Below are 24,422 nucleotides of genomic sequence, written 5' to 3'. Positions count from 1 at the left end.
ACATAGGTGCGCATTATACTCGACATTTTACTGTATCTGGGGAAGAGCTAGTCTACAGAATACATGGAGAACACAGGCCCGCACACATTCACAAAGCATTCCCTGCGGCATGGCTGGCCACACATTTTTAGGAGAGTGTTAATTTCCATTCTTCACCTTTTTCTCTCTCACATGTTCTCCCAGTGAGGCATTTCAGGCATATCAGAGAGTGAGAATGACTGTATAGTCTGGTGACTCACCTAGTTGGTGGGAGATTTTTATTGAAGTCCTTGTTCCAGTTAGTATTTATACCCAGTGGAATAGTTTCAACAGGAGAGACTGAGAATCACTCACCCCAGAATATCTTGGGCTATGTCTACATTTGCTATTCCATGTCTATTGAAGCAGCCTGTCATTTTGAAATAGATTTCAAAATAATGGGTAGCTTATTGCAACGTTCTGGTAACCCTCATTCCACGACGGCTCAGGAGCATTTGGGAATAGTGAGTTATTACCTCACATAGCTTATTTCGATGTAAGGATGCAGTGTAGACACACCCTTATGGACTAGCCCTGTGGCTAAGGCTCTCTCCTGTAATTTGAGAAATCACTGTTTAAATAACTGCTCACATCATGCAGAGGGGTGATTGACCTGGATCTCCAACGTTCTGAGCGGGTTCCCTGACCATTAATCTAAAGGTTATAATACAGAGTGGCTATGTCTAGACTGGCATGATTTTCCGCAAATGCTTTTAATGGAAAAGTTTTCTGTTAAAAGCATTTGCGGAAAAGAGCATCTAGATTGGCACGGATGCTTTTCCCCAAAAGCACTTTTTGCGGAAAAGCATCCGTGCCAATCTAGACGCGCTTTTGCACAAAAAAGCCCAGATGGCCATTTTCGCAATCGGGTTTTTTTTGCGCAAAACAAATCTGACCTGTCTACACGGGTCCTTTTGCGCAAAAGGACTTTTGCCTGAACGGGAGCAGCATAGTATTTCCCAAGAAGCACTGATTTCTTACATGAGATCGTCAGTGTTTTTGCGGAAATTCAAGCGGCCAGTGTAGACAGCTGGCAATTTTTTCCACAAAAGCAGCTGCTTTTGCAGAAAAACTTGCCAGTCTAGACACAGCCAGTGTGTTGATCCTCTTCATCCAGTGTCCTGTTAATATAGTCTTTTGCTCTTGTAAAAATGACTTTGAAATCAAAATGAAATAATTTGTAAGGTTGAAATAAAACATTTTGTTTGGACATAGTCTTGAAAGCTTTCTGATTCTTTGACTTGTTGAAAAAAAATATTTTCAGTTCAACTTTAAATGATTTTTTATTTTTTTTGGAATCACTAGCAATGAAAAAAAGTTCATTATTTGCCCATCTCTATTTGTATGTAGTGCCTAGCTTCCAGATTTGGGAACCTTATGCACAACCTGAATACAAATTAGCATTAAGCCCTTTTGTATCATTTCTTTCCTTTTAATCAAAATAAAACACAAGGCGCTAGAGCTAAGGGATGTATTGGTTTTGTTCTGAGCTATGGGCATAGGGTTCTCCAGAGCAAGTGCTTAAACGGGGGAAGAGAGGAACATGACCATTACTCATGAGTAATTGATGCTTTTTTAAGACTAAAGTTATTTTTATTAACCTGAAAAAACATATTTGCATGTCTTTTCCAGATTGGCCACATTGATGGGGAGCCTAATAGGAAAGGCGCTTTCCCAGTCTCATTTGTGCACTTTATTGTCGACTAAATTGCTTCTGACATGTGGAGACATTTCTAATTTCCAGCTGTTGTAGAAATCTGTTTTGATTTGTTCCAATCAGAACACTTCCTGATTCCTGTGTACTTTACCTGACCTATTATTACCACAGTTCTCACTCTCTGGAACTTAAACAGATTTTTTTTTCTGTGTAGCTCTTCATCAATTTTTTAAAATCTTTTTCAAGGTGAAGTGCAAAGCTTTACAGAAAGGTGTTCAGGAGTCTGTGAATGTGTGCACATTAAAATATTGCAAACAACTTACAGTAAATCGAGTAACTTTGTAGAACAAGGCAGCAAATTCTGCTAGCTCCCTCTACTGTTTTAAATTTTAGAATGGAATCCTAAAACCTGAGTAGTTCTAAATAGGTATTCAGCTCCTTGCAATATCAGGCTCTAACCAAGGACATCAATATGTGCAAAAGAAGAAATCTTGAACGCTTGAACTTGGGTGATTTGGCAGGTAAAGCTAAAAAGCTTTTCAGTTCACCACTGAAGTAGACTTCTTTCTTTCATTCAGATGTAATGTGGATATTTGCTTAAAGTTGTCTGAAATCTTTTAGCTAATTTTAATGAGCTTGAACCTGTTTCATTTATGCTACATGTATATGTAACTTGTTTTGAAATGTCCTTTCTGTATTTACAACCATTTTTAGTCATATTAATTTGACTACGTCTGGTTAATTAAACCTCTTAGCAATATTATTGAGTTACTAAATTAACTCAAGCATATGAAAGCTGCATTTCCTGAAATTTACTTAAAACCCTGTAAGGATGGTGGATTGCAGAGCATTTCTTAAAAACCATTTCCTTATGGTGTTTAGACTTTTTGTATTCTTGCTTTTTCTTGCTCACAGTGACATGTTCGTACACAAAGATTATCTTTAGTGGAACATTTGAATATTCTACTGAATAAGGATAAATATTGGCAAACTCGCAAGTATGCATCAGTTATGTCCTATTTCATATTTTTTAAAGTGTACCACTACCTTGCAAACAATTAAATACTAGTTTGCTAACTCACTCTGTATTTATATATAATATACCCACATCGATGGTAGCTACACTGTTAAACTTGTTTACTATTTTGTGAACAAAAGACTAGGCCGTTCATAATTCCCAGTTGATTGATGGAATATTACAAAACATCAATAGAGAGCTAACGTCATTTTGATGTTTGTATATTGTGATATTGTACTGGTTCTTTTGTTTATGCTACAGGAAAAAACTGATAGCATAGGATTAGAAATTAATGTCTAGGTCACATTGGCTTTGATCACGTTTTGTGACTATTGTATCTCTAGATTTATCAAGAGAACTTTGAATTTCTGACAAATTGTGTCTGTTGGCCTCAGTGTTATAACAGGGATGAAAAAGGCCAATGTTTTATATTAAGAAAAATTGGCATTAATGCTAGAAAAGTAAAGCTGTTGATCTCACCTTTACATCAACTTTTAAAAAATGGTACAAATGATAGACAAGTTGTCGTCTCTGTGAGAAGCTGTTGCTGCATTATAAATGGAACAAACTGGAATGTTTCAGGATATTTTGTTGCAAGTTTTGAAGATAATTAGTCTGCATTTTCAAAGTTCCCAATGAAATATATATTAGTAATAGTGTAGCACTACAGTTTTATTCACTTATTGATATGTTCAGAGTTTTTTTAAACACTATTTTCTATGTTTCTAGAAAGTAAATGAACATTATTTTGCACAATTCACTTCTCCCATGTACAGTATTTTTAATCAGAATCTTGTAGAATCTATAACAGCCTGCAATCAGTCCTGATTATCTGGCATCAATTACATCATATGAAAACATTGATGCAAATGTAACTTCAGCTACACTAGAAAGTGTGCAAACTTTTAAATTTTAATCATGTTAATTATGTTTGTGATCAAGTAATTTTTTTCAGGATAGAGTTTACTAGCACTGTGTTGATGGTAACTAAGATCTTACTGTCCCTTGAAGAAATTTTGCCCCAGGTTTCAACAGTATGCACTCTGTTTTTGCTCCTCTGTGGGAAGAAAATTGCAGTAGAGATTCTGAACAGACTGTAGATATATATTAATAATAAAAAAGTTACTTAATTTTAGTTCCCAAAATTTTGGCATGTTTTCATCAAAGCTGACTGACTTCAAGAGATTATGATGCAGAAATCTGTTACTGGGCAGATTAGTAGGTTGCTGTGTTGTTTTTAAAAGGAACAGTTGACATTTAAAATGCAGCTTTAGAATGGTATTTGAGATGTATTATATTCAATTCAGTTGTTTTATTTTGTTTGGTTGCAGAGCAACTGTATATACTGTATAACCTAAATCAACTCTTATTTTCAATGTCCTGGATGCAGTGATTTATAATTAGAGCATGATTAATAAATTTACTCTTGTTAACCAGTCAAATGACTGCAAAATAAAACTACTTTTAAAATCAGTTGATTATTTTCCTTATTTGACTTTGTACAATTTAAACCGTTTGTTTCAAAAATGTAAAAGATAACTGTTCATTTGAGGTTTCTTTGTACTTGCACTTTATAATCAGAGCTAAAGGGTTGAAATAGACCATGAGAAGTCATCTGGTCCAGATGTCTAAGATGAGGCAGGACCAAGTAAATCTAGACTGTCCCTGTTGGTGTCTGTCCAACTTATTTTTTTAAAACCTCCTGTGAGGTGATTTAAGCTTTTCTCTATACTAAAGGTTTTCAACCTGTAGTGACCCATGGATCGCAGGGGTCTGCAGAATGTATCTAAGCAATTCATGAAAGGTGACTGACTATAAATAGTTCCAGATCCAAAAAGAGACTTTCAGTTTTTTCTGATTAACTAAATTATGTTAATACTTTTCTCCTCTCCCGCCCTCCCCCATCTGCAGGTCAAAACTAGGCAGTGTTGTCAATACCAAAGAAGCCCACAATTTAGTGCCCTTTCTCATGCTATCTCAAATGCGAGGCTGAGCATGTGCAATATTTATAGTTGAATTCTGTTTAGTTATTTCTTTCGATCTAAAATTTAAATGGTAGGGGGTCTATAGATTCCATTTGAATTTTTTTAAAAGATGTCTGCAAATGAAAAAAAAATGGTTGAAAACCACTGACCTAGATTCTCTCCAATTTGTTTAGCTCTTTCCTCATGTGACGTCCAAAACTAGAAAGAGTATTTCAGCTGAGGCCAGCATGACAATTATCTTCTTTTTCTTACATATGACTAATGTTCCATGTTTGTCACGGAGATCGCAGCATGAGCGATTCTTTATCTCTTTCCAGCTGTACAGCCACCAGGCCAGTTACTCCTCCATTTCTAGTTGTGCATTTGATTTTCATTCTTCCTAATGAAATGTACTTTGTACTGCTTGTTTGTTTTATTTAATCCTTGTGCATGCAGAGGTTAGCTGCCTGAAGCTGCTGACAGCAAACTTACATTGTTCTAGATGTATAAAGTTTAACATTCATAACACAAACATCTTTATTATTCCAGACAGACACACACAGACCAAACAACTGATTTATCTGTCTGCCTTTTTATGGATCAGGGGCCACTGACCCACAGAAAAAACAGTCTGAGGCCACATCCAAGAAAGAAGCAAAAACAACAACAAACAAACCCACGCCCCTGGCCACCAAATGAGGCTATGTCTACACTACAGAGTTTTTCTGGTATCCCGGAAAAACTCTGCCATGTCCAGGGAACATGTCTGCTCTTCCAAAAAATTTTTCAGAAGAGCAGATGTGCTCTTTCAGAAGCCCTGTAAACCTCATTTCACAAGGAAGAAGGGCTCTTCCGCTAGGAGGTTTTTCCAAAATTTGGCCCATTTGACTACTGCTGTTGTGTTCTAACTAAAGAAGTCCTCAAATGCTTTCATAGTTGTTTCACAGACTGTATTTGAGGCAAGTGTCTAAATTTCATTTTGCAATCCAAAAATACTTAGTCATGTACAAACCACTATTTGGTACAAACTTCATGTCTAGTATAAAATTAGCTTCATGGTTTTATATGAATTGAAATGTCAGACCAGCAACATACTGCAGTGACTCTTCAGGTAAGTCTTGGTTGGGCTGTGGATTTCTAATTTTCACTCAGAAGGGTAAATATCAAAATAACTTCTGTTCTATTTACAAAGTTGCATTGTTCTTCTCTGAACAGTGTTAATGATCCTTCAAGTAGTTACAGTCTCCAGTCCAAAATGCTTGGTGAGTGCCTATAGTCACAAGAGGGAGCAGTACTTCCTCCCGGGATGAAGGCTTCTTGTACTGTATAATGACACACGACTGCAAAAATTCAAGACTTCTCTGATGTTAAAACTGCATCAAAGGCTGTCGATAACACTTTGCAAATAGCTTGTGCTTGTTCCTGCATTGAACACCACAATACAGATCAATTAATTGTGCTGAACAGAACAATTACATTTTCACTAGCACTTACATCAGTGGTCTGGCTTTTTATATGATGCAGTGCTGCAGCAAAAACTTCCAACAGAATATTATCTACACAATTTTTCACCCCATAGAATGAAACAGGAGAGCTTAAAGTGTGAAATGCTAGTGTTTGCAATCATGCCTGCAGACATCTGTTTTAAATTAATTTTGGAGTGGAAAAACCCCCAGAATTTTTAGTCTTCTTATCTATGTTCATATGTAATAAAGTATCCTGAAGCTACTCTATTTGCTCCCTTATGCTATTGCCAAACATCTGAAGAGGTGGTAGCATGGAGACTAGCTATGCATATGAAAGCATATGCTACCATGAAATTCTGGCACTATCATCTGCTGCTTTCCTTAATATATCACAGGAGGAGCTCAGACTCCTCCAGTAGTAATATAATGCCCGACTGTAGACTGAATGCATTGGAGCACTGCTGGAGAAACAGAGCAAACACAGAGAGGGAAAGAGGCTGTTGTATTTGCATGTACACATAATGGAGCACCTACACAATCTTTGCCAATGGTCAGGTGTAGCACAGCAGATTAGGTGTCATTTGTTGCAATATAATTGCTTCACGGATTTAAATAAGCTTTTACCTAGAAGTTTGCATGCTATAATAAACATTTTACCAATTGAATGCAACTGGACACAACTTCTTCCCCTTTGTTGCCAGGGCATCCTTTTTCACTTATTTTAAGGAGTAAAACTATTAGCCATAAGGATGGGAGGAGAGCATATTATCAGGGATGTTACCTAAAGAACTAAGGAAAAGGCTGATCATGGGATTCCCTTGTAATTTTAGAGCCATAGAGTGATTCTCAAAGTTAATCCATTGCACTTTATAGAGAATAAATGCCTCCACATTTAAGGAGGAAAGTCATAAAGCCACTTAACCCTTCAACTGTCAGAAGGCTGTGATTATGCAAGAGCAGCTCCACCATGGGTGTCCCATACAACAGTGCAGAATGTTACCACTGCTTTTCTATGCCATTAGAACACAGTATTTTTAAGTAAGAAGCTAGAAACTAATGAAGTTAGACATCAAAATACATTGGTACCTAAATTAAGAACCATAAACATGAATTCTTACCAAACTATTACACTGATATACCCAGAGGCTGCATTCTTCATAACTTGCATCTGTCGTCTTCAAAGCCAGTAAACTCTTTCCTGCTCCCAGCCCATCATCATAGCAGACCATCCGCACAATTAAATACAAAGAATGTCTATGTAAAACATCCTACAACATAAGGCAAACTCATGTTATGCATTGTTTTAGAAAAAGACACTGACATTTTCTGCATGCTTTTCACTACTGCATAAGTTGTCTTTTACAAAATCCTCAGTATTCTTTAGAAAGGAATGCTCCGTCTCTAACACTCCCCTAGTCCTAGGCAACATTTCCATCCAATACTGTCATGGCATTTTCAATCTTCAAATCAGGGCAATAGGTAAAGACTAGAAATAAACTAGTAGCAGTTTAGCACAGGACCAAGATATAATATGCAAATTGGTGGGGTTGAACACAGAGGGGAAAATATCTTGTATCCCTGTGCTGCTTATCAGTACATTCTCTTAGTTAGATTTGCAGATGTTCCATTGCAACCCTTCCATTCTGAATTTGGGAAGGGTTGGAAGAACCAAAACAAGATACAAAAGAATCAGGTTAACTGTGGCATTTCTGAAGAACTGCTTCAAGACAGGCTAGAACAGTGTGGGACTTCAAAAGAGCTGACCTCGTATAGATGGGACAAATGCTAGAACAAGAAGAGGGGAGAAAGTAAGCATACCGGAACAATGAAGAGGCAGTATGAGGTTTGAGGCCTGGAGTAGATATGTGCTCTTGTTTAGGGGCTGGGATTTATGATGGTGGAAGGCCACCACATTTTCAAGTCCCACTTCATCCAGTGAAGACCAAAGGGGACGCTGGTGGGGGAAAAGGAATAGAATGTATAATCCAGAAAATACTGAATCTGCTGGATCAGTCCTGGTCACCTTGGCCAGAGACTTTTATCAAAGAAGGAGGACAAGAGAACCATCACCTGGATAAAAATTACTGAATCCAAGGAGGGTGCAAGACTGTTTTGTTTTTAGTTTGGGATTCTCACTTGCCCCTAAAGGAGAAGATTCTTGCTGGCAGACAAGAACCCCAAATCACCCCTGCACCAGGAGGAGATTACAGACAAATTCTGAAGAGATCTGAGGCAGTTTTGCTAGAAAGTTAAGAATCTGCTGTATCTCTGTATTAAGCTTAAAAACAGAAATTGGGAATCCGACTCAGGGTACGTCTACACTTGCACCCTCTTTCGAGAGAGGGTGCAAATGAAGACATTTGAAATTGAAAATGAAGCCAGGATTTAAATATCCCGCGCTTCATTTGCATATTCGTCTTATGGCGAATAACTCGTAAACCTCATTGTATGAGGAACAAGGGTTATTTCAAGAGAAGGGTTTCTCTCGAAATAACTGTGTCTTAACAGCGTCTTATTTTGAAATAGCGCCAGAATGCAAATATGCAAATGAAGCACAGGATTTTTCAATCCTGGCTTCATTTGCCATTTCGAATGTCTTCATTTGCATCCCTTTCTTGAAAGAAGGTGCAAGTGTAGACATACCCTCTGAGATTAGAAAATCAGATGCTTTAAAATGAAAAAAAAAATTAGTCATCCAGTGTCCCTGAACTGCAAACTCACCCGAGCACTGACAAATGCCTTTCCTGGAGTTGGCCACCATCCAACTTCCACCAATAAAGCCCTTTAAACAAAAGACACACTTACATATTGATCAGATGTTGAGACTTTAATACCGTACTTGGAAACTCCCATAATGAACTCTTCTTCAGCTGGAACAAAAGGTAATTTTCCATCTTGCTTTGGAAGGAAACACAAGAAGTGTTAAGTGGACAGAGAAGATCATCAATGAAGATGTTCATTACAAAGAGTGCATTTTCTCTGATTTTATTTCTGCTTACTGGAATATTTCCATTAATGAGTCTGTTCGCCACAAAGCAATTTTCCTCTTTAAACACTACTTGATACAATGGGGAACACTGCATTTCTTTTAGTTTTTCAGGATTTGGAAGGGAATTTTTTTTAAAAAAAACGAAGAACGGGGTTCCTTTAGGTGCATTTTATGGTCCAGCTACACTAGCAGTGTACTATTTTAGGGACAAACAATGCAGGCAGAGGATTGTTGCTCCATACTACTGCACTGATGCTGATATTAACAATGCTTGTGCAACATTAGGAATACCTTTGTATATGGCTCTGAGTGCTACCAGCTAGGGATGTTAGAATTTAATGGATTAACCATTTAACCAATAAGTTAATGCGTATCGGTTAATGGTCTCAGTTAAATGCTGGCAGCTCCACTTCCAGGGAGGCTTCGCTGCAGGAGATGCAGTATAAAGCTACAGAGCCCATGCACATGTAACTGCTAAGATTTTTAGCGGATACACGGTTACTATATTACACAATTTTTTAACATCCCTACTGCCAGCATGTATGCTATACTTATATTTAATTCCTATCGTGTAAACTGGAATCTAGGAATCCAAGTATTAAGCTTGCAAAGGAACCCTGACCATTTTTTTTCTAAGAGCTTTTTTTGTTGTTGATTTTTGTAGTGTCAAAAAGAATAAAAACAACGCAGCTCTACGAGTGAACCAGAATATAGCTGAACACAGTGGAAATATAAATGGCCCTAAGTGACCAGGTTCTTGCTTTTATGCCTCCGCTGAAAATTTCCCCTGGTGAGACTGGCAGGCATAAGCAGTCATCTTTTATGGATAGTACCACAAGGGCTGCAGACAGACTCTCTGGAACTGTAGCTTTCTGCCACCAGCAAACCCCTGACGATATTTGTTCAGGCATGCCTCAGACCTGTGCATCAACAACACTGCTTCCTGCAGTATCAAATTTGTTTTCTGAGGTATATCTTTCAGCTCCTCAAGGGAAGTAGCTTAGCAGCTGCTGAGCACTCAATATGAAAGATGCACACTTTAATGCTGCAAATTATTTCCACAGTTTAAGACACTTCAGAAGTAAGACATCTGATCACATGATAAATACAAAGGAGGAAGAAACATACTGGTTTAAAATGTTTGATGTATTTGTGTATGTTCTGTCTCTTATAATAAAGACTTACCTGTGCCACATCTATGTAATTTATCAAATCCAATGGCCCCTCCAAACTCTTGCTCTCATCAAATTTCAGTTTTTCAATGGCACCAACATATTTAACTCTAAACTCTGCACAAGTATCCGAAATACTGTTGCTTTGTCCTATAACAAAAAACAAACAAAAACACGCTATAAATTTAAAGAACTGCTGTACTTAAGCAGAACCTTCTATTGTTCTTTTGGTGCTGGAAAGTGTCTCTGGTCTTTTCTAATATATTAATTTTGAATAATTTGTTCCCGTGGCACAAACTCTGGATCTCCCCACTGAAACAATTATGAAACAAGAATGGTAACAATGACACCTAATACTTTTGTATGACTTGATTCGTAGTGTACTAACCTTATGTTTCCTTAACTTCTGATGGCCAGATTTTAGCATGCTGATTGGCACAAAGCAAATTGGGATTACTTGTGAGTCTATTGGAAAGTATGGTCTAGAAGACTAACAGAAATATTGGAAAACTCAAATTTTCTTGTTTTTAAATGTATTAGAGCTACCCATAGTTTACAAAATAATTATTGTTTGAATTTAAATATCCCGCAGCCATGTTTGAAATCTAAGAATGGAGCATTTAGCTGGTACGGGAGAATTGTAAAATGAAAACAAATGGCAGTGAAAGTCTCTGGCAGCAGGGAACCTGAAGCCTTTCCTCACTACCTCCTCTGCGCCAGAGCCTTTCACTGATAGATGTAGCTATAAATTGCAGTGTGGACACAGCCTGCCTTTTACTGCAACATATGTGACACAGACTCTGGGAAACACTCCTAACACAGACTACTATTTTGCCTTCAGACAGGTGAACATTCTTAAACATGATACAACACCAAAACCATTTTATGAATACCAGCATTTAAGTATTTCTTCTTTCCTCATTAGAGACATAATCACTGAAACACAATGAGAAGCCAGTTCCCTGGGCTGGGGGTTTTATCCTCCCTTAGACCTCAGAGTTTTGGATCCAGGCCTGAAACTTTCTCCTCCTCCTTAAGCATGCTTCTCTGTAGCATACCTACATGTAAACAGAGGGCTAGACCAGAAAGGATGAGGCAGCATGCTGTTCACAGCAGCTCCAATCAAGCAAGGCTGAATCAAGCTAAGCAGAGCTGTGCCTAATTTGTGGGTAGGGCAGGGCACAGCAGAAAGGCTAATTAAGCTATTAGGCAGAGCGCATAAATAGGCACAGGAAGGAATTGGAAACAGAGGAAGCCGGCAGTAACGGATTAGAGAGAGACTGATTGCTCTCCACTACTTGTTATAAGGACTGTATATGTTATGAAGGTGGTGGGACTCCATTTATAACCAAACTGCACAAGGAGTTGGATCAACACAGGTGTCCTTTAAACAGAGCCAGGAGGCCCTGTTACAATACCCCATTGTTTCAAATATATCCAGACCAGTGCTCCTCTGTCCTTCCACATTCCTGCTATGCCTCCCCCTGAATTTCTATCCTTGGTATTTCTAGTCCCAAACATCACATTCTATTTTAGACAACAGCAACTAATGTGCCAATAAGTAGGCCATCTAATAGGTTTGCCCAACAACTACATGTAAGTGTGGAATGCAATCACACAATGTGAACTTAAATTTCTCGCTTCTTTCCTTCCCCCAACTCGTACACACAATCACACATTTATAAAATTAATCCATCTTCAAGCAAATCTGGCTCAGCACTGCTTACATACCTGAACTTTTAGTGGAGTCTGTGTCTAGACTAGCCACAGTACTAGATCTGGAAAGTCCACCAAGACTGGAGTCAACAGACTAGTTAAAGGGAAAAATATAAAAATGCCAATTAAGTATTGAAAATGTTAATTTATCATCAGATTTTCTGCCCCTACATTCTTCATTATAATCATCTAACTTTGATGGTCTTGAGCTATTTAAAAGAAATTAGATCGACACAGGGGAACATGACCAAAAAAGACCTAATTCTCCAAAGAATTAATATAATAAAACTTGAAAGTGTATGTTTGACTTATTTACACCAATGTAAACCATATAAGGGTTTCAAAAGTTTTCAAACATTATTGAAATAGGGAGAAGAGAGATGGAAGAAAGAGCAGAGAAAATGAACTTGAGAAAGTTATATCCATGGTTTCTTTCCTTACACTGAATAGTTTAACCTTTAGGGAGCTGACAAGAGCATGTTTGTTACTAATATCTGATATAACATGACCTTTAGCAATGAGATTTATATTAAAAAATGACAACTCTGACAGACTCCCTATAAAATCTGAGTCATCATTCACCAGCCATCTGACAGAATGTACTTATGAGCTGTCAGAGGATTCATGCTTTAAGACAGGAAAGAACTATTTTAGAAATAATATAAAATAGAGAAGTTTTTTTAGTTAGCTAGTTCGTTCTGAAGAATTAAGTTCACTCTCACTTTTTACAGCTAGCTCTGAGGTTCTTGAAAAATTCATAGATTATATGGACAGAAAAAAAACACTTATCTAAAATGGCCACCCGTATAACAACAAATGATATGGAAATTCCCCTAAATAATTTCTTTTTTAATTAGTGTTTCTTTTTGTAAAACATTCAGTCTTGATTTAAATAACTGCCAGTGCACGAAAATCTACAACTGTGGCAAGTTGTTTCACTAGCTAATTACACTCCTTATTAAGAATTTGCACATTTTTCCCAATCTGACTTTCATTTAGCTTCAACTTCCTGCTGCTGTATCTTATTATATATTGGTCTACTAAACTGAAAAGTCAGTTACTAAATTTTTATTTAAAAACACAAAGGTAAAACAGTGATAGGATCAACCCCTTAACTTTGTCTCTTTGTTAAGGTAAATTATAGTGAAAGATTCAAGGAGATCAGTATATGACATGTTTTCCAACCCCTTAATCATTCTCATGGCTCTCCTCTGAACCTAAATAACTAATACTTCATTACAAAAAGCAGTAGGTATTTTTTTGTACAACCTCTTTCTCATGTTCTGTTGATGTCACTGTGAAGTAGTCTCTAAGTAGACTCCTAACTCAACATCAATGGGATTTATGCCTGTATAACGGAAGGAGCTCACGCTAACTGCACACAACCAAAAAGTAATTCTGATATTTCATTTCACAGACAAAACAGCAAACCTGATATTTATTTCAGCAAACATCATCATCATAATAAAGACTCTTATAAACCAGCCACATGAAGGCAGTCAACTGTCAACATTTAGTATTAAACATCAGTATGCTTGATGCTGTACATGACAAAGATACAGCTCATATTCTGGGGAGCTTGAGGCCTAAAATCCCTTTAATTAGTCATTTGACTTGGAATGTTACTTTATTGGTCAAGAATGGCAAATATTTCATAACAGAAGTTCAGATGAACTGAGAAGCTAAATGATTTTTCTTCTTTAGAATGCAAATCTCACTAAGATTCTGATAAGAACATAAGAACGGCCATACTGGGTCAGACCAACAGTCCATCCAACCCAGTATCCTGTCTTGCCAACAGTGGCCAATATCAGATGCCCCAGAGGGAGGGGACACAACAGCTAATCCTCACATGATCCCTCCCCTGCCACCCACCTCCAGGTAAACACAGGCTAGGGACACCATTCCTACTCATCCTGGCTAATAGCCATTGATGCACCTAACCTCCAAGAATTTATCTAGCTCTTTTCTGAGCCCTGTTAAAGTCCTAGCTTTCACCATATCCCCTGGCAATTAGTTCCACAGGTTGACTGTGCGCTGACTGAAGAAAAACTTCCTTTTGTTTGTTTTAAACCTGTTGCCTATTAAATTTCATCTGGTGACCCCTAGTTCTTATATTGTGGGAATAAGTAAATAACTTTTCCTTATTCACTTTTTCCACATCACATTTTTGTCCATTCACCGATCTACTGAAATTAAAATATTTCATGGATAGCTTGATTTTGACTACGTTCCACCAGAAACAATTCTGTACACGTGGTTAGCAGACAAGGAGATCCAGTTCCCAAACTCTTTGCAAACTGTTAGCCCTAGAGCATGGGTTCCCAAACTGGGGGGGCGTGAAAAAATTCCAGGGGGGGCGCGAGTCAACCCAGCACCCCCCCCCCATCAAGTTTTGCTGCCCTGCTCAGTTCCTTTTTTTTTCCCCCTCAACAAGTTTCTTTTGGGAGGGGGAAGGGCGTGAGGGTTTTTGAAAAATCAGAAAGGGGAGCGTCATACTGAAAAGTTTGGGAACCATTGGTTTACAGGAAATGGAACTGTTCCACAAACTTACTGTACCTGCAGTTCAGCTTACCTTGCTTTTAGTACTGATTTCACTGCTTTGGGAACTGCTGCTGCTGTGTCGTTTTTTCCCTTTTCTGAACATTTTTTCATCATAATTAGATCAAATAAAATGCTAAATGAAGAGGAAATAAAAATAAAACTTGTCACATTATACCATTAAGAGGAGGAATCCCTGCCAAAAACCATGGTGAGCTTTGTGTCCAAGGTGGAAAATGGTAGGAGACCACTAGACTAATGATTCTGAGGATGGGACTGATCTGGTTCTTATGACTTTGGCACCTGTGATTGGCTTCGGGCAAATCACTTAAACTCTCTTGCTGAATTACCCTATCTATAAGAATAGGAAAGAATTTAACTTCACTACTTTACACACATTAGAAAATTGATTCTTACATCAGCATTATTAGGTAACTAATTAACAGAACATAAATTAAGCAGAACACCTAATTAAAAATGTGTTCACTCACTGAAAAGCATTAAAGGATTTAAACTTGTTTTGTTATCCATTTAAATCTAACAATCAGCTGCAAAATCCAAATTCCAAAATCATCTGTAAAATCCAATTCATTGATGATGAAACCAACAACTAAAGCAACAAATGATGTGATACAAAGTTGAGTTTGCTTTATTACAGTATTTATCAGCAGCATAAAATCAGAGGCAGTTTTCACTATTATATTTTCACATTCAACCACTGAAGCATTTCTTGAGAACCAAAGGACTTACTTTATAGAGACATGAGGTTGACTGAGAATTTATTAAGCAGAACTGTTATCTAGCTATGACCTGACACCAACTACAGTAAACTTCTGATAATCCAGCACCTTTAGGACCCAGGGGATGCCGGATTATCAGATATGCCGGAGTACTGGAAGGGGGGCTATGAGGAGTCTGGGGTGGGTGAGGGAGGGTGTGGGGGGGGGTCGACGGGGAACTGCGCAGTGTAGGAGAGGACGGCGCTGCAGGACCAACCCGGCAGCACACCAGCTGCTCTGCCCCCGGCTTCCCCAAGTCAGCCACTGGTCAGTTTCATCAGCGGCTGACTTGGGGAAGCCGGGGGCAGAGCAGCTGGAGTGCTGCCGGGTTTGTCCCGCAGCGCCACTCAGGTGAGGGTTGGTGCTGCGGGACAAACCCGGCAGCACCCCAGCTGCTCTGCCCCTGGGCTTCCCCAAGTTAGCCACTGCTGAAACTGGCCAGCGGCTGACTTGGGGAAGCCAAGGGCAGAGTAGCTCCAATTGTCCTGCTGACTGGAGCACTTCTGGGTGCCAGACTAGCAGGAGTGCCGGACCACTGGATGCCGGACAATTGGAGTTTTACTGTACTTCCCTTCTGGGAGGCAGGGGAGTTAATCTGTATTCTATGGGCTTCTTAAACTAGGGATGTCATCATGTAGATGACTAATGATTAACCAATAAGCCTGACAGAGAGGCAGCAGCACAGAGGGTGAGGGAAGTATGCTGGAGCCAATATGCATGGGGAGCCGGCTTTCAAGCCAGCCCCCCACACAGCTCTCTCACACACCCACCTGCCCCCCCCCTACAGAGGCAGCGGGGGGACCAGCAGGAGCTAACCCCAGCACCAGCTCTGCATGCTGCCTGCCCCCACCCCACACTGCTGCCTCTACTAGCAGAGGCTGCCACGAAATAGCCTCTGTTCGTGGCGGGCTAAACTCCCCATGGACAGAGGCTGTTCCACATCCTGGAGCAACCTCTGTCCATGGTGAGCCTGGGCCTTCTGCAGACAGGCTGGTCCATAGCAGCAGTCCCTGTCCCTGGGGAATCCAACCGCACCATGGATAGAGGCTGTTGCCACTCTTCATATCAGAGGCAGCAGCCTGGGGCAGCAGGCACCAGTCTGAGTGGGGAGCTGGTTTTTAAACTGGCTTCCCTGGTGGACTGGCTCCCGCCTGCCACTCCACACTGCTGCCTCTGATACAGAGGCAGCAGTGCAGGGTGGCAGGAGGTTCCCTGGGAGTGGGGCCAAAGTGCACTGGTTGCTGGCCCTGCCTCTGGGGACATCAAATAGTCATATAACCACTCAGATTTCATATGATTCCATGACTATTCGATTACCTGATATCTAACATCATTATCTTAAACCGTGTTTCTTTAGACAGAATTAGGGGAAGCACTCTATGAACCAATTATAGTCCCCAAAGAAAGAGCATCATGTTACATAAACCAGAGGAATAGCCTACTTCCCATGCAATATAATTAGGTTATATTGTAATAACTTAAATGAACTTGCAAGCAGCAACAGGCAGATGAGGAAGACTAGTTATCTTCAAAGTCATCAGGAATAGAGGAAAAAAAGAGAGATCAAAGTCTGTTTGCCAGTAAAACTAGAATCAGGAAAGATAAAACTTTGGTACAAGTTTCAATAAGTAAGCTAAGGCAACTCTATTTGATTTCCCAATGGGCATCTAAACAAACAGCTCTCTATATTTGGTCTTGAGACTATACTGCATTTTGACTGTTGAATCACATACCTAAAAAATGATGAAAATTTGGATGCAGTCCTACTAATGTAAGCACAAGTGCAAGTGTCATAATTTATAGAGCACTAGAAGGGCACAGGACAATTTACCACAAGTGAAAATGACAAATCTTTGCCCTTTATTGATTATAACTAACTGAAACACTAGGCTAATATTGAAAGTTTAGAATTACTGATTGTAACCTAGGAACCTCTTAGTGCTAACTGGCAAAGTGCACACAGGGAGATGCAGAAGAGTTACAGGGATCTCCTGGGTCTAGCATACATATTCTAGTTCACCAAGGACCATCACATGAGGTCTCAAATGCAAGCTAGTGTCTCAATAGTTATCTATATCATTGCAAAAGTCATGTATAGATTAGGGTTATAAAAACCTGGTTAATCAGTTAAACCAGTTTAACATTAGGTGTCCAGAGCAGCCCCTGACTGTGGGGCATCCGAGCCTGCCATGCAAAGGGGTGCACCGGATGAGAGAAGTTCTGTATACACACTGAAAATTACAAGGTATCTAGGGACTAAACACCATTAAAGTCAAAAACAGATTTAGTGTGAGACTACATCTACCCTTAATCCCTGCAGTGCAGGAGTGACCTAACTGTGGCTTGCAAGCTGCACACAGCTTTTTTACAGCTAAACTGTGTCTCATTGCCACCCCTTGTTCTCCACCTACCAGCCTGAAGGGGAGTTTGGGACCTCTGCATTTCCAAGAAGTGCTGAGGTAGAGGCATCCTGGGGCTTCAGCTACATGGGGTGCACCTGCGGGGCCCTGAGGCTTCAACAGAAATGGGGCTAAAGTCCCACGCTACAGCAGACATTTCCTATGGGGCTGAAGCCCTAAGCCCCCATTCCTGAACTTCTGACAGTTGTTGCATGGGGCTTGGAGGATTACTATATAGAGGCATAGCTATAGCACTTCAGGGTCTGTTTACAGCTGAAAGGCTACATTGGTGCTTCTAATGCTTCAACATGGTAAAACACTACCAATGCTGATAGGAGAGATTCTTCCATGAGCATAAGGGTGATCCCCCACAGGCAGTAGTAGTTAAGACTAATGGGCAAACTCTTCCAATATCCTAATGTTGTCTACATGGGGACTTATGAAAGCTTAACTATGCCACTTAGGGATGTGGATTTTTCACTCTCCTGAGAACCATAATTATTCCAATGTAATTTTGAAGTTTAGACCAGGCCTCAGTGTAGCCACTCCCTATAGTCAAGAGGCAATAGATAAAAAAACAGTCTTCCATAAATCTAGTACTGTCCAGAACAGGTTGGCTTAACTACATGGACAAAGAATGTGGCTTTTTCACACCTTGAGGAAAGTAGGTGGTTCTACTTATTTATAGCTTAAATCTGGCCTTAGACAAACAATGTTAGGCTGGCTGTTCATATGTATTTCCTAGTGTATCACTGACAATAGATCCCTCACCAGTGAGAGCTGAATGCTAATGAGGACTGTAACAACTTCAAAGATAGAAAAGTAAAAGATAGAAGCAAAACGGATGTAAAAACTAGGAATGTTAAAATGTGTTTATTAAGGTAAATGTGTAACTGCTGAAAATTCCAGTGGTTACATGTTTATACACGGGAGAGGGGGAGATGGCTCCCACAGAGCAGCCTGCCCTCTCTTCCCCCATGCTGCTGCCGCCTCTATATCAGAGGCAGCAGTGCTTGAGGAGGGGAGCAGGCAGGAGCTGGTGCTTGAGAGGAGCTAGATTTAAAAGATTTCAAGAGGGCTTCCTCCATGCATCAGCTCCTGCCACCCCCCACGCTGCTGCTTTGGTTAGTGTGCGGGGGGTCTGCATGTAACCGTGCATGCTAACCAATGAGCCCAGGCTCATCAGTTACTAGGGGTATACATTCACACCCCTAGTAAAAACCCTATCTTGAGGTGCATATTCAAAGGTTTGATGGCGAAGATCAAGTGTAGTACGTGGAAGACAAAGATGACACCCTGTCATCCTTCACTAGGAAATAAACAAACATACACATCAGCACTCCCCATGTCAATGAATACAAACCCCCGAACAGCTCCATTTCGCCGGGCCTACATACAGGTGACTGGAATTTGGCACAAAAGCCCCAGCGCTGCTCAGGACACGCAGGCAGCTCATGCGGGCAGTTACATGGTGCTCGCAGCCATCCCGACACGGACCCTTCTCCCCCAGGCCCGGCCCCGCCCTGGGATGCTGCTGCAGGCCCCTCCCCCACTCGGGCACCTCCCGGCACGGAAGTCCCCTCATCCCCATCCCGCCACGGGACGCCGGCGCCACCCGGAACGAGGACGGGGGCGCACCGGCCCACAGGGCACGCGCTCCTCACCGCATCGGTTGGGCTCGGCAGCCGCCGGGGTCTCGCCTTCCGCCCAGCACCTGGCGCGACTTCTCCACACTCGCCGCCCAGGGCCCGCGCGCAGGCGCCGTGACAGGAGAGTGCGGGCGGCCTGGCTCCCCGGAAGCGGCGAGCGGAAGGTGTTTGCGGGAGGACCGGAAGGCGAGGGCGGGTGCCGGCGGGAGACACCTCCAGGCACCGGCGTTTCAGCGTCGTTCCTTCCTGTCCGGGCCCGGGATGTCGGCGAAGAGAAAAGCCGAGGCCATGATCCCGGCCGAGGAGAGCGACCAGCTGCTCATCCGGCCCCTGTGAGTAACAGCGGGCGGCTCTGCGGAGGGAAGGAGAAATGGAGGCGCGGGAGGCGGCGGGCGCCGGAACCCCGTCGGGCCTGTCCCGCGCTGCGATGGGGGCCGCGCGCCGCAAGTCTGTGGCCCAGCACGCGCGTCCTGGGGCTGCCTCCCTCGCCCGCGGACTCCTCGGTCTTAGGGACACGGGAACGCGCCGCCCCTTGTCGCCAATGGCTCGTTCCTGTGCTGGGCCTGTGGCTGCGTGCGCCTCGCTCGGGGCAGGCACCCCGACCGGGTGGAGTGCTCTGTACCTGATTGGCAGGAGTGTGAAGGCCTGGATCAACCCTCTAGTCTTACTGTAGGGCCGCAAGCGCTCTCCTGAAACTCTCCAATCTCTCTTGCCACCCGGACAAACTGGACTTAGTGATAAAATGGTCAGTTACACCAAAATCACATCAGATGTAGGTTGCTTTCCGTCCTTGGAAGCCAGTCACCCCAGCTCAGCTAGTATCCTAGAGCTTATACAAAGGACTGAGGATGTTGAAAAGTGGGTAATTGACTAATCATGTACTTGCCTCAATTTGTACTGAGTACACAATTAGTCCATAAGCTGTGGCTCTGCAGCCTGGCTTCTACTGCATTTAAACTGCAGAGCCACAGTGGAGGTAGATCCAGGACTTGGTGTGAGCTGGGACTCGGCAGTCCCAACTCATGCTGAGTCCCCCCCTACTGCTCTGCCTCCCTGCCCCCTCCTCCCCGCACCACAGAGACAGTGCTGGGAGAAACTGGTTTTTAAGCCAGCTCCCCCCATCGTGGACTCCTGTTTCCCCCACTCCCATTTGCCTCTGATACAGAGGCAGCGGGGAGAGCGATAAGCCTAAGCTTATCCAATAATCAACTGCTCGAATAGTCACATCACTAGGACAACATTGTTAGACTATTCTATAGTAAACTAACTAAGAATGTATTGGGTAAGAAAAGAAAATGAGAGTTATTGGGGTTAAAGCAGGTAAAACTTATTAACAGACCATTTGTAATGCCAAGCAGTGACAATGATGTTAGAAATTTCCAGTTTCCTAAAAGTCTTTTCAAGATTCCCATATTATGTCTGGGGATCGTTGCTTTGCATCTGGTATACTTCCCTGGAAGAGTTCACGCAGTCCACAGATATAAGTTATTTCATTGAATATACACTTAACTGCTTCATCTCACATGGGATGCTGGAGCAGCCTCTGTCTGTGGGGAGCTTGGACTGCCTCTGATACAGAGGCAGCAGTGCAGGGTGGCAGGGCTCTCCCTGGGAATGGGGCCAGGAGTGCACTGGCTTCCTGCCCTGCCCCCTTGGAGGCACCAAATAACCGTGTAACCACTAAGAATGTTAGCAGTTATACTGTTATTAAAATAACCTATTTTTAACATCCCTATCCTTCATACAGTTTAATCAGTATAATATTTTTATGATGCTCCATAAAATATTTTTCATTATGCTGTAAAATTAAATTTGAGAATAAAAATGAAATTATATAAATAAAGGAAAAGGCTGCAATATTATTTTGGGAGATTATTGTCCACTTAAATCAATGGATTTGCAATAAGATTCAAGTATGGATTAGATTTGAAATAGCCCTTTGTAGGGTGTTACTTTAAAACTTTTATAAAGTACAGCTTTCTTTCTTCGTACCATTTTTGCTTTTAGCAATGCCATAGTGTTTGAAGATCAGCAGATGAAAACAAATTATGTATACTCTAAGGCCTTGTCTACACTGTAAAATTTTGTTGACAAAATGTGGAGGTGTATATGTTACAATGCTCCTCCTGCAGACAACATTATCCTGCTTTGCTGACAAAACCACCTTGATGTGAGGCTTAGAACATTTTGCCACAAAGTTAGTGACAAAGTATCAGTGTAGACATTGTATTTATTATTTCAACATAACTGATTTCCAGGAGGTATCTCCCAATGCATCCTGAATGCAAAGCCCTAGGAAGTTTTGAGATTCCTCAACATGGAGCATTCACAAAGCTACTGTCCAGTAGCAAACACTCCTGCCTGGACTACAAAGGAGAGGGTGGCTCTCTTTCATCTGTAGAAAGAGGAGGCTGTGGGAGAACTCTGAGGAAATCATTGGAATTAAAACAATAATGCAGAATCTGTTCTCCCCAGCAGATTGGTAGGAAGGGTGGTATGCTCCAGAGGGTGATTATCTGTCTCCCACCTCTCTGCAGCAGTATACCATTCTCCTCTCAGTTAGGGTAGGGATACAGGGGACACTAAGGGGGATTGGTTGTTTTACTCAGGATTGATGTTTCTGTCTGAACTTAGTTAATATGCAGACTAGGGATGTGAAGGACTCGTTGACTAGTCGACTATCCAATAAGCAAATGCTTATTGGATACTCAACAGGCTAATTGACTAGTCGCTTCCCCCTCCTGTTGCTGGCTCTGTCAAAAAGGGGCAGCAAGGAGGGAGGAAGCAGAGGAGGTACTTCAAAGCAGTAGTGCCGCTTGAAGCCTGGGGCCAGACCCTGGCTTCACGCAGCACTGCTGCTTTCAAATGCCATGTGGGGCACACAGCATTTCAAAGTGGCAAGGCCACATGGAGCACGGGTTCAGGTGGGAACTCCTCCACTAACCCCAGGCTCTATGCAGGGCTGCCACTTTGAAATTCTGCGGGGAGCCTAACATCAGGCTCCCCACAGTGTTTCAAAGTGGCAGCGCTGCATGGAGTCCAGGATCAGTTGAGGACTCCCCCACTGACTCCAGACCCTATGTGGCACTGCCACTTTGAAATGCCACGGTGAGCCCAGCGTCAGGCTGCATGTGGCATTTCAAAGCGGCAGCACTGCACGGAGCCCAGGGTCAGCAGGGCTCCACACAATGCTTTTGCTTTTGAAGTGGAGGCGCCCTATCGACTAATTGAATAGTTGATGAAAAGTGCACTGACTATTCGATTAGTCAGTTAGTCTATCTTTAACATTCTTAATGCAGACACATGCACTGCCCCCTGTGCACACACTTCACCAACACACTGTATGTCTGTCTCTCTCTGACACTTCATAACACAGTTCAATACAGTATTGAACAGCAGAGAAGGATTCATGCTTTCTGACAGAGATATGGCTGGGTTGCAGATTACCGGTGCAGTTGAGAAGCAGCTTGCAGTCTAATGGAATACCCATGGAATAGTGGGATTGAGAAACTTTCATCGTGTAATGTTGTATAAGTCCCCAGGAAGCATTGCAAACCCTTCCCAAAGCACCCTGCGGCTAGTTGCCCAATGAATAGCTACACACAATACTCTGTTCTCTGTGTCGGTGGGAGAGCTGCTATTGTGAATGCACTCCACAATCAGCATAGTGTGGACATGCAACAGAAGTTTAATTATAGTGCTAACTGTACATCAGCATAATTTGCATTGACAAAACTTGGTAGTGTAGACTAGTGGTTTTTAACCAAGGGCAGCCCTGCTGACAGTGAAAGGGATGTGTGTGAAATTTGGCTGTATGTGGGAGGAGACTTCGTGTGCTCCCCCCTGCTTCCCCCAGGTCAGTCGGCCTGGGGCGGGGGAGCATATGAAGTCTCTTGCTCCCTGCCCCCGCCCTGCAAAGGGGCACCACGCTTAGAGTCAAGAGCCAGCTGAGCCGCAGTTGGCAGTTGACTTTAAGCGCTGAGCCCCTTGCAGGGCCTCCACAGGCTGGATCAATTCGCTTGGAGGGCCGGATCCAGCCCACGGAAACCCTTTTTGCCCACCTTGCTTTAACCCTTGTTTGGAACAAACATTAATTTGCCATCCCTAGAGAAGAGGGACAACTCCTTTTCCGAATTCAAGTATTCTGTCCTTTTAGTAATGGACAAAGAGCTCAGTTTCACTGAATGAAATGTTCATTTTAATTTAAAAAGTAATTATCCTATAATTCTGCAGTTGGGATGTTAGAAGAATGATGAGTCCTGCAAATAAGCATATAGATGCACTTAAAACAGAGTTGTAGTTAACTGTGTTTATATAGGGTGGGTGCTTTTTATTTTTGCTAACTTTGTCATGGATTTCCTTCCACAGTGGTGCTGGGCAAGAAGTAGGAAGATCATGCATTATTCTGGAGTTTAAAGGAAGGAAAATAATGGTAATTATGTATAGTTACCTGAATTACTAGGGTCTGTTGTAAAAAGTGAATTGTTTGTTAAATCCAAGTTCCTCACAAAAGACTGTAATCAATGGCTGCCTCAGGTATCTACGTGTAAGAGTTGGTGATATGCTCACAATCTAGTTCTCATTGAGTCTAACCTTTACCTCAGAGATGGCCAATCCGTGGTTCTTCCCCCCTTCAAGTGCAGCTCACAAAGCCTCCCCCGTGGCTTGCGAAGCTGCCCCTGCACCTCTAAAACTGGCCCCTGGCCCCAGTTTCCCTTGTGCTCACTGTTCCACGTGGCAAAGCAAAATGGTTCCGGCAAGAAGGCATCGGCCAACGGGAGCCTAATGTGGCCAAAAAGCCACCTGGAGTTATGTTTAAAGGCACAGCATCCGTTTTTGTTGTTGTTGTTGTTGTTGTTTTTGGCTTGACAACTCCCCCTCCTTCCCCCACACTGGCTCTTTGCGCTATATCCCCAAGTATTGTGGATCTTTGCCTTTAACGGGTTGGTCACCCCTGCTTTACCTTCTTCGTGCAGTTGTATGTATGTACAGATGCTCTGTTGTTTTTCCAGCATTAATGCCTAAATACTAAGGTGATAGAATTGACATGTGAA

General features: G+C 41.8%; 3 protein-coding genes across 5 annotated transcripts in view; 2 read left to right on the top strand and 1 right to left on the bottom strand.

Moving 5' to 3' along the window:
• ASAP2 (ArfGAP with SH3 domain, ankyrin repeat and PH domain 2) overlaps window positions 1-4,166 on the top strand; it is a 180,548-nt gene extending 176,382 nt beyond the window's left edge. For both annotated transcript variants that reach the window (XM_075923514.1, XM_075923513.1), the window contains one exon: window positions 1,651-4,166. In XM_075923514.1, the coding sequence (XP_075779629.1) occupies window positions 1,651-1,725 (75 nt within the window). In that variant the 3' untranslated portion in view covers window positions 1,726-4,166. The remainder of the gene's footprint in view (window positions 1-1,650) is intronic.
• Window positions 4,167-5,176: 1,010 nt separating this feature from the next.
• Window positions 5,177-19,522, bottom strand: ITGB1BP1 (integrin subunit beta 1 binding protein 1). 2 transcript variants are annotated; one of them, XM_006123616.4, is made up of 7 exons: window positions 19,384-19,522; window positions 14,576-14,677; window positions 12,016-12,094; window positions 10,298-10,434; window positions 8,929-9,021; window positions 7,242-7,391; window positions 5,177-6,079 (listed from the first exon to the last, which is right to left on the bottom strand). In XM_006123616.4, exons 2-7 carry the CDS (start codon window positions 14,645-14,647, stop codon window positions 6,008-6,010), a joined length of 603 nt encoding a protein of 200 aa, XP_006123678.1. In that variant the 5' UTR covers window positions 14,648-14,677; window positions 19,384-19,522; the 3' UTR covers window positions 5,177-6,007. The 2 variants fall into 2 exon arrangements, with proteins under 2 accessions (XP_006123678.1, XP_075779636.1); XM_075923521.1 differs by lacking the exon at window positions 5,177-6,079 and adding an exon at window positions 7,942-8,077 and having other exon boundaries at window positions 7,247-7,391.
• A 39-nt stretch (window positions 19,523-19,561) lies between these two features.
• The window catches only part of CPSF3 (cleavage and polyadenylation specific factor 3), a 47,188-nt gene continuing 42,327 nt past the window's right edge, over window positions 19,562-24,422 (top strand). The window contains exons 1-2 of the mRNA XM_075923515.1: window positions 19,562-19,700; window positions 23,737-23,800. Of these exons, the coding sequence (XP_075779630.1) occupies window positions 19,630-19,700; window positions 23,737-23,800 (135 nt within the window). The 5' untranslated portion in view covers window positions 19,562-19,629. The remainder of the gene's footprint in view (window positions 19,701-23,736; window positions 23,801-24,422) is intronic.

Source organism: Pelodiscus sinensis, chromosome 3 (assembly GCF_049634645.1).
Source record: "Pelodiscus sinensis isolate JC-2024 chromosome 3, ASM4963464v1, whole genome shotgun sequence".
Lineage (NCBI taxonomy): Eukaryota > Metazoa > Chordata > Testudines > Trionychidae > Pelodiscus > Pelodiscus sinensis.
This window is presented reverse-complemented; position numbering and strand designations above follow the sequence as displayed.

What these genes read in the sequence shown, in the direction of transcription:
- ITGB1BP1 (XM_006123616.4), bottom strand. Translation starts at nt 14,647, where the DNA reads ATGTTCAGAAAAGGGAAAAAACGACACAGCAGCAGCAGTTCCCAAAGC. An exon ending in TCTCAACATCTGATCAATAT is followed by an intron (nt 7,392 to 8,928) that starts GTAAGTGTGTCT and finishes CTTATGTTGTAG; the next exon opens with GATGTTTTACATAGACATTC. An exon ending in TATATCAGTGTAATAGTTTG is followed by an intron (nt 6,080 to 7,241) that starts GTAAGAATTCAT and finishes TGTTCAATGCAG; the next exon opens with GAACAAGCACAAGCTATTTG.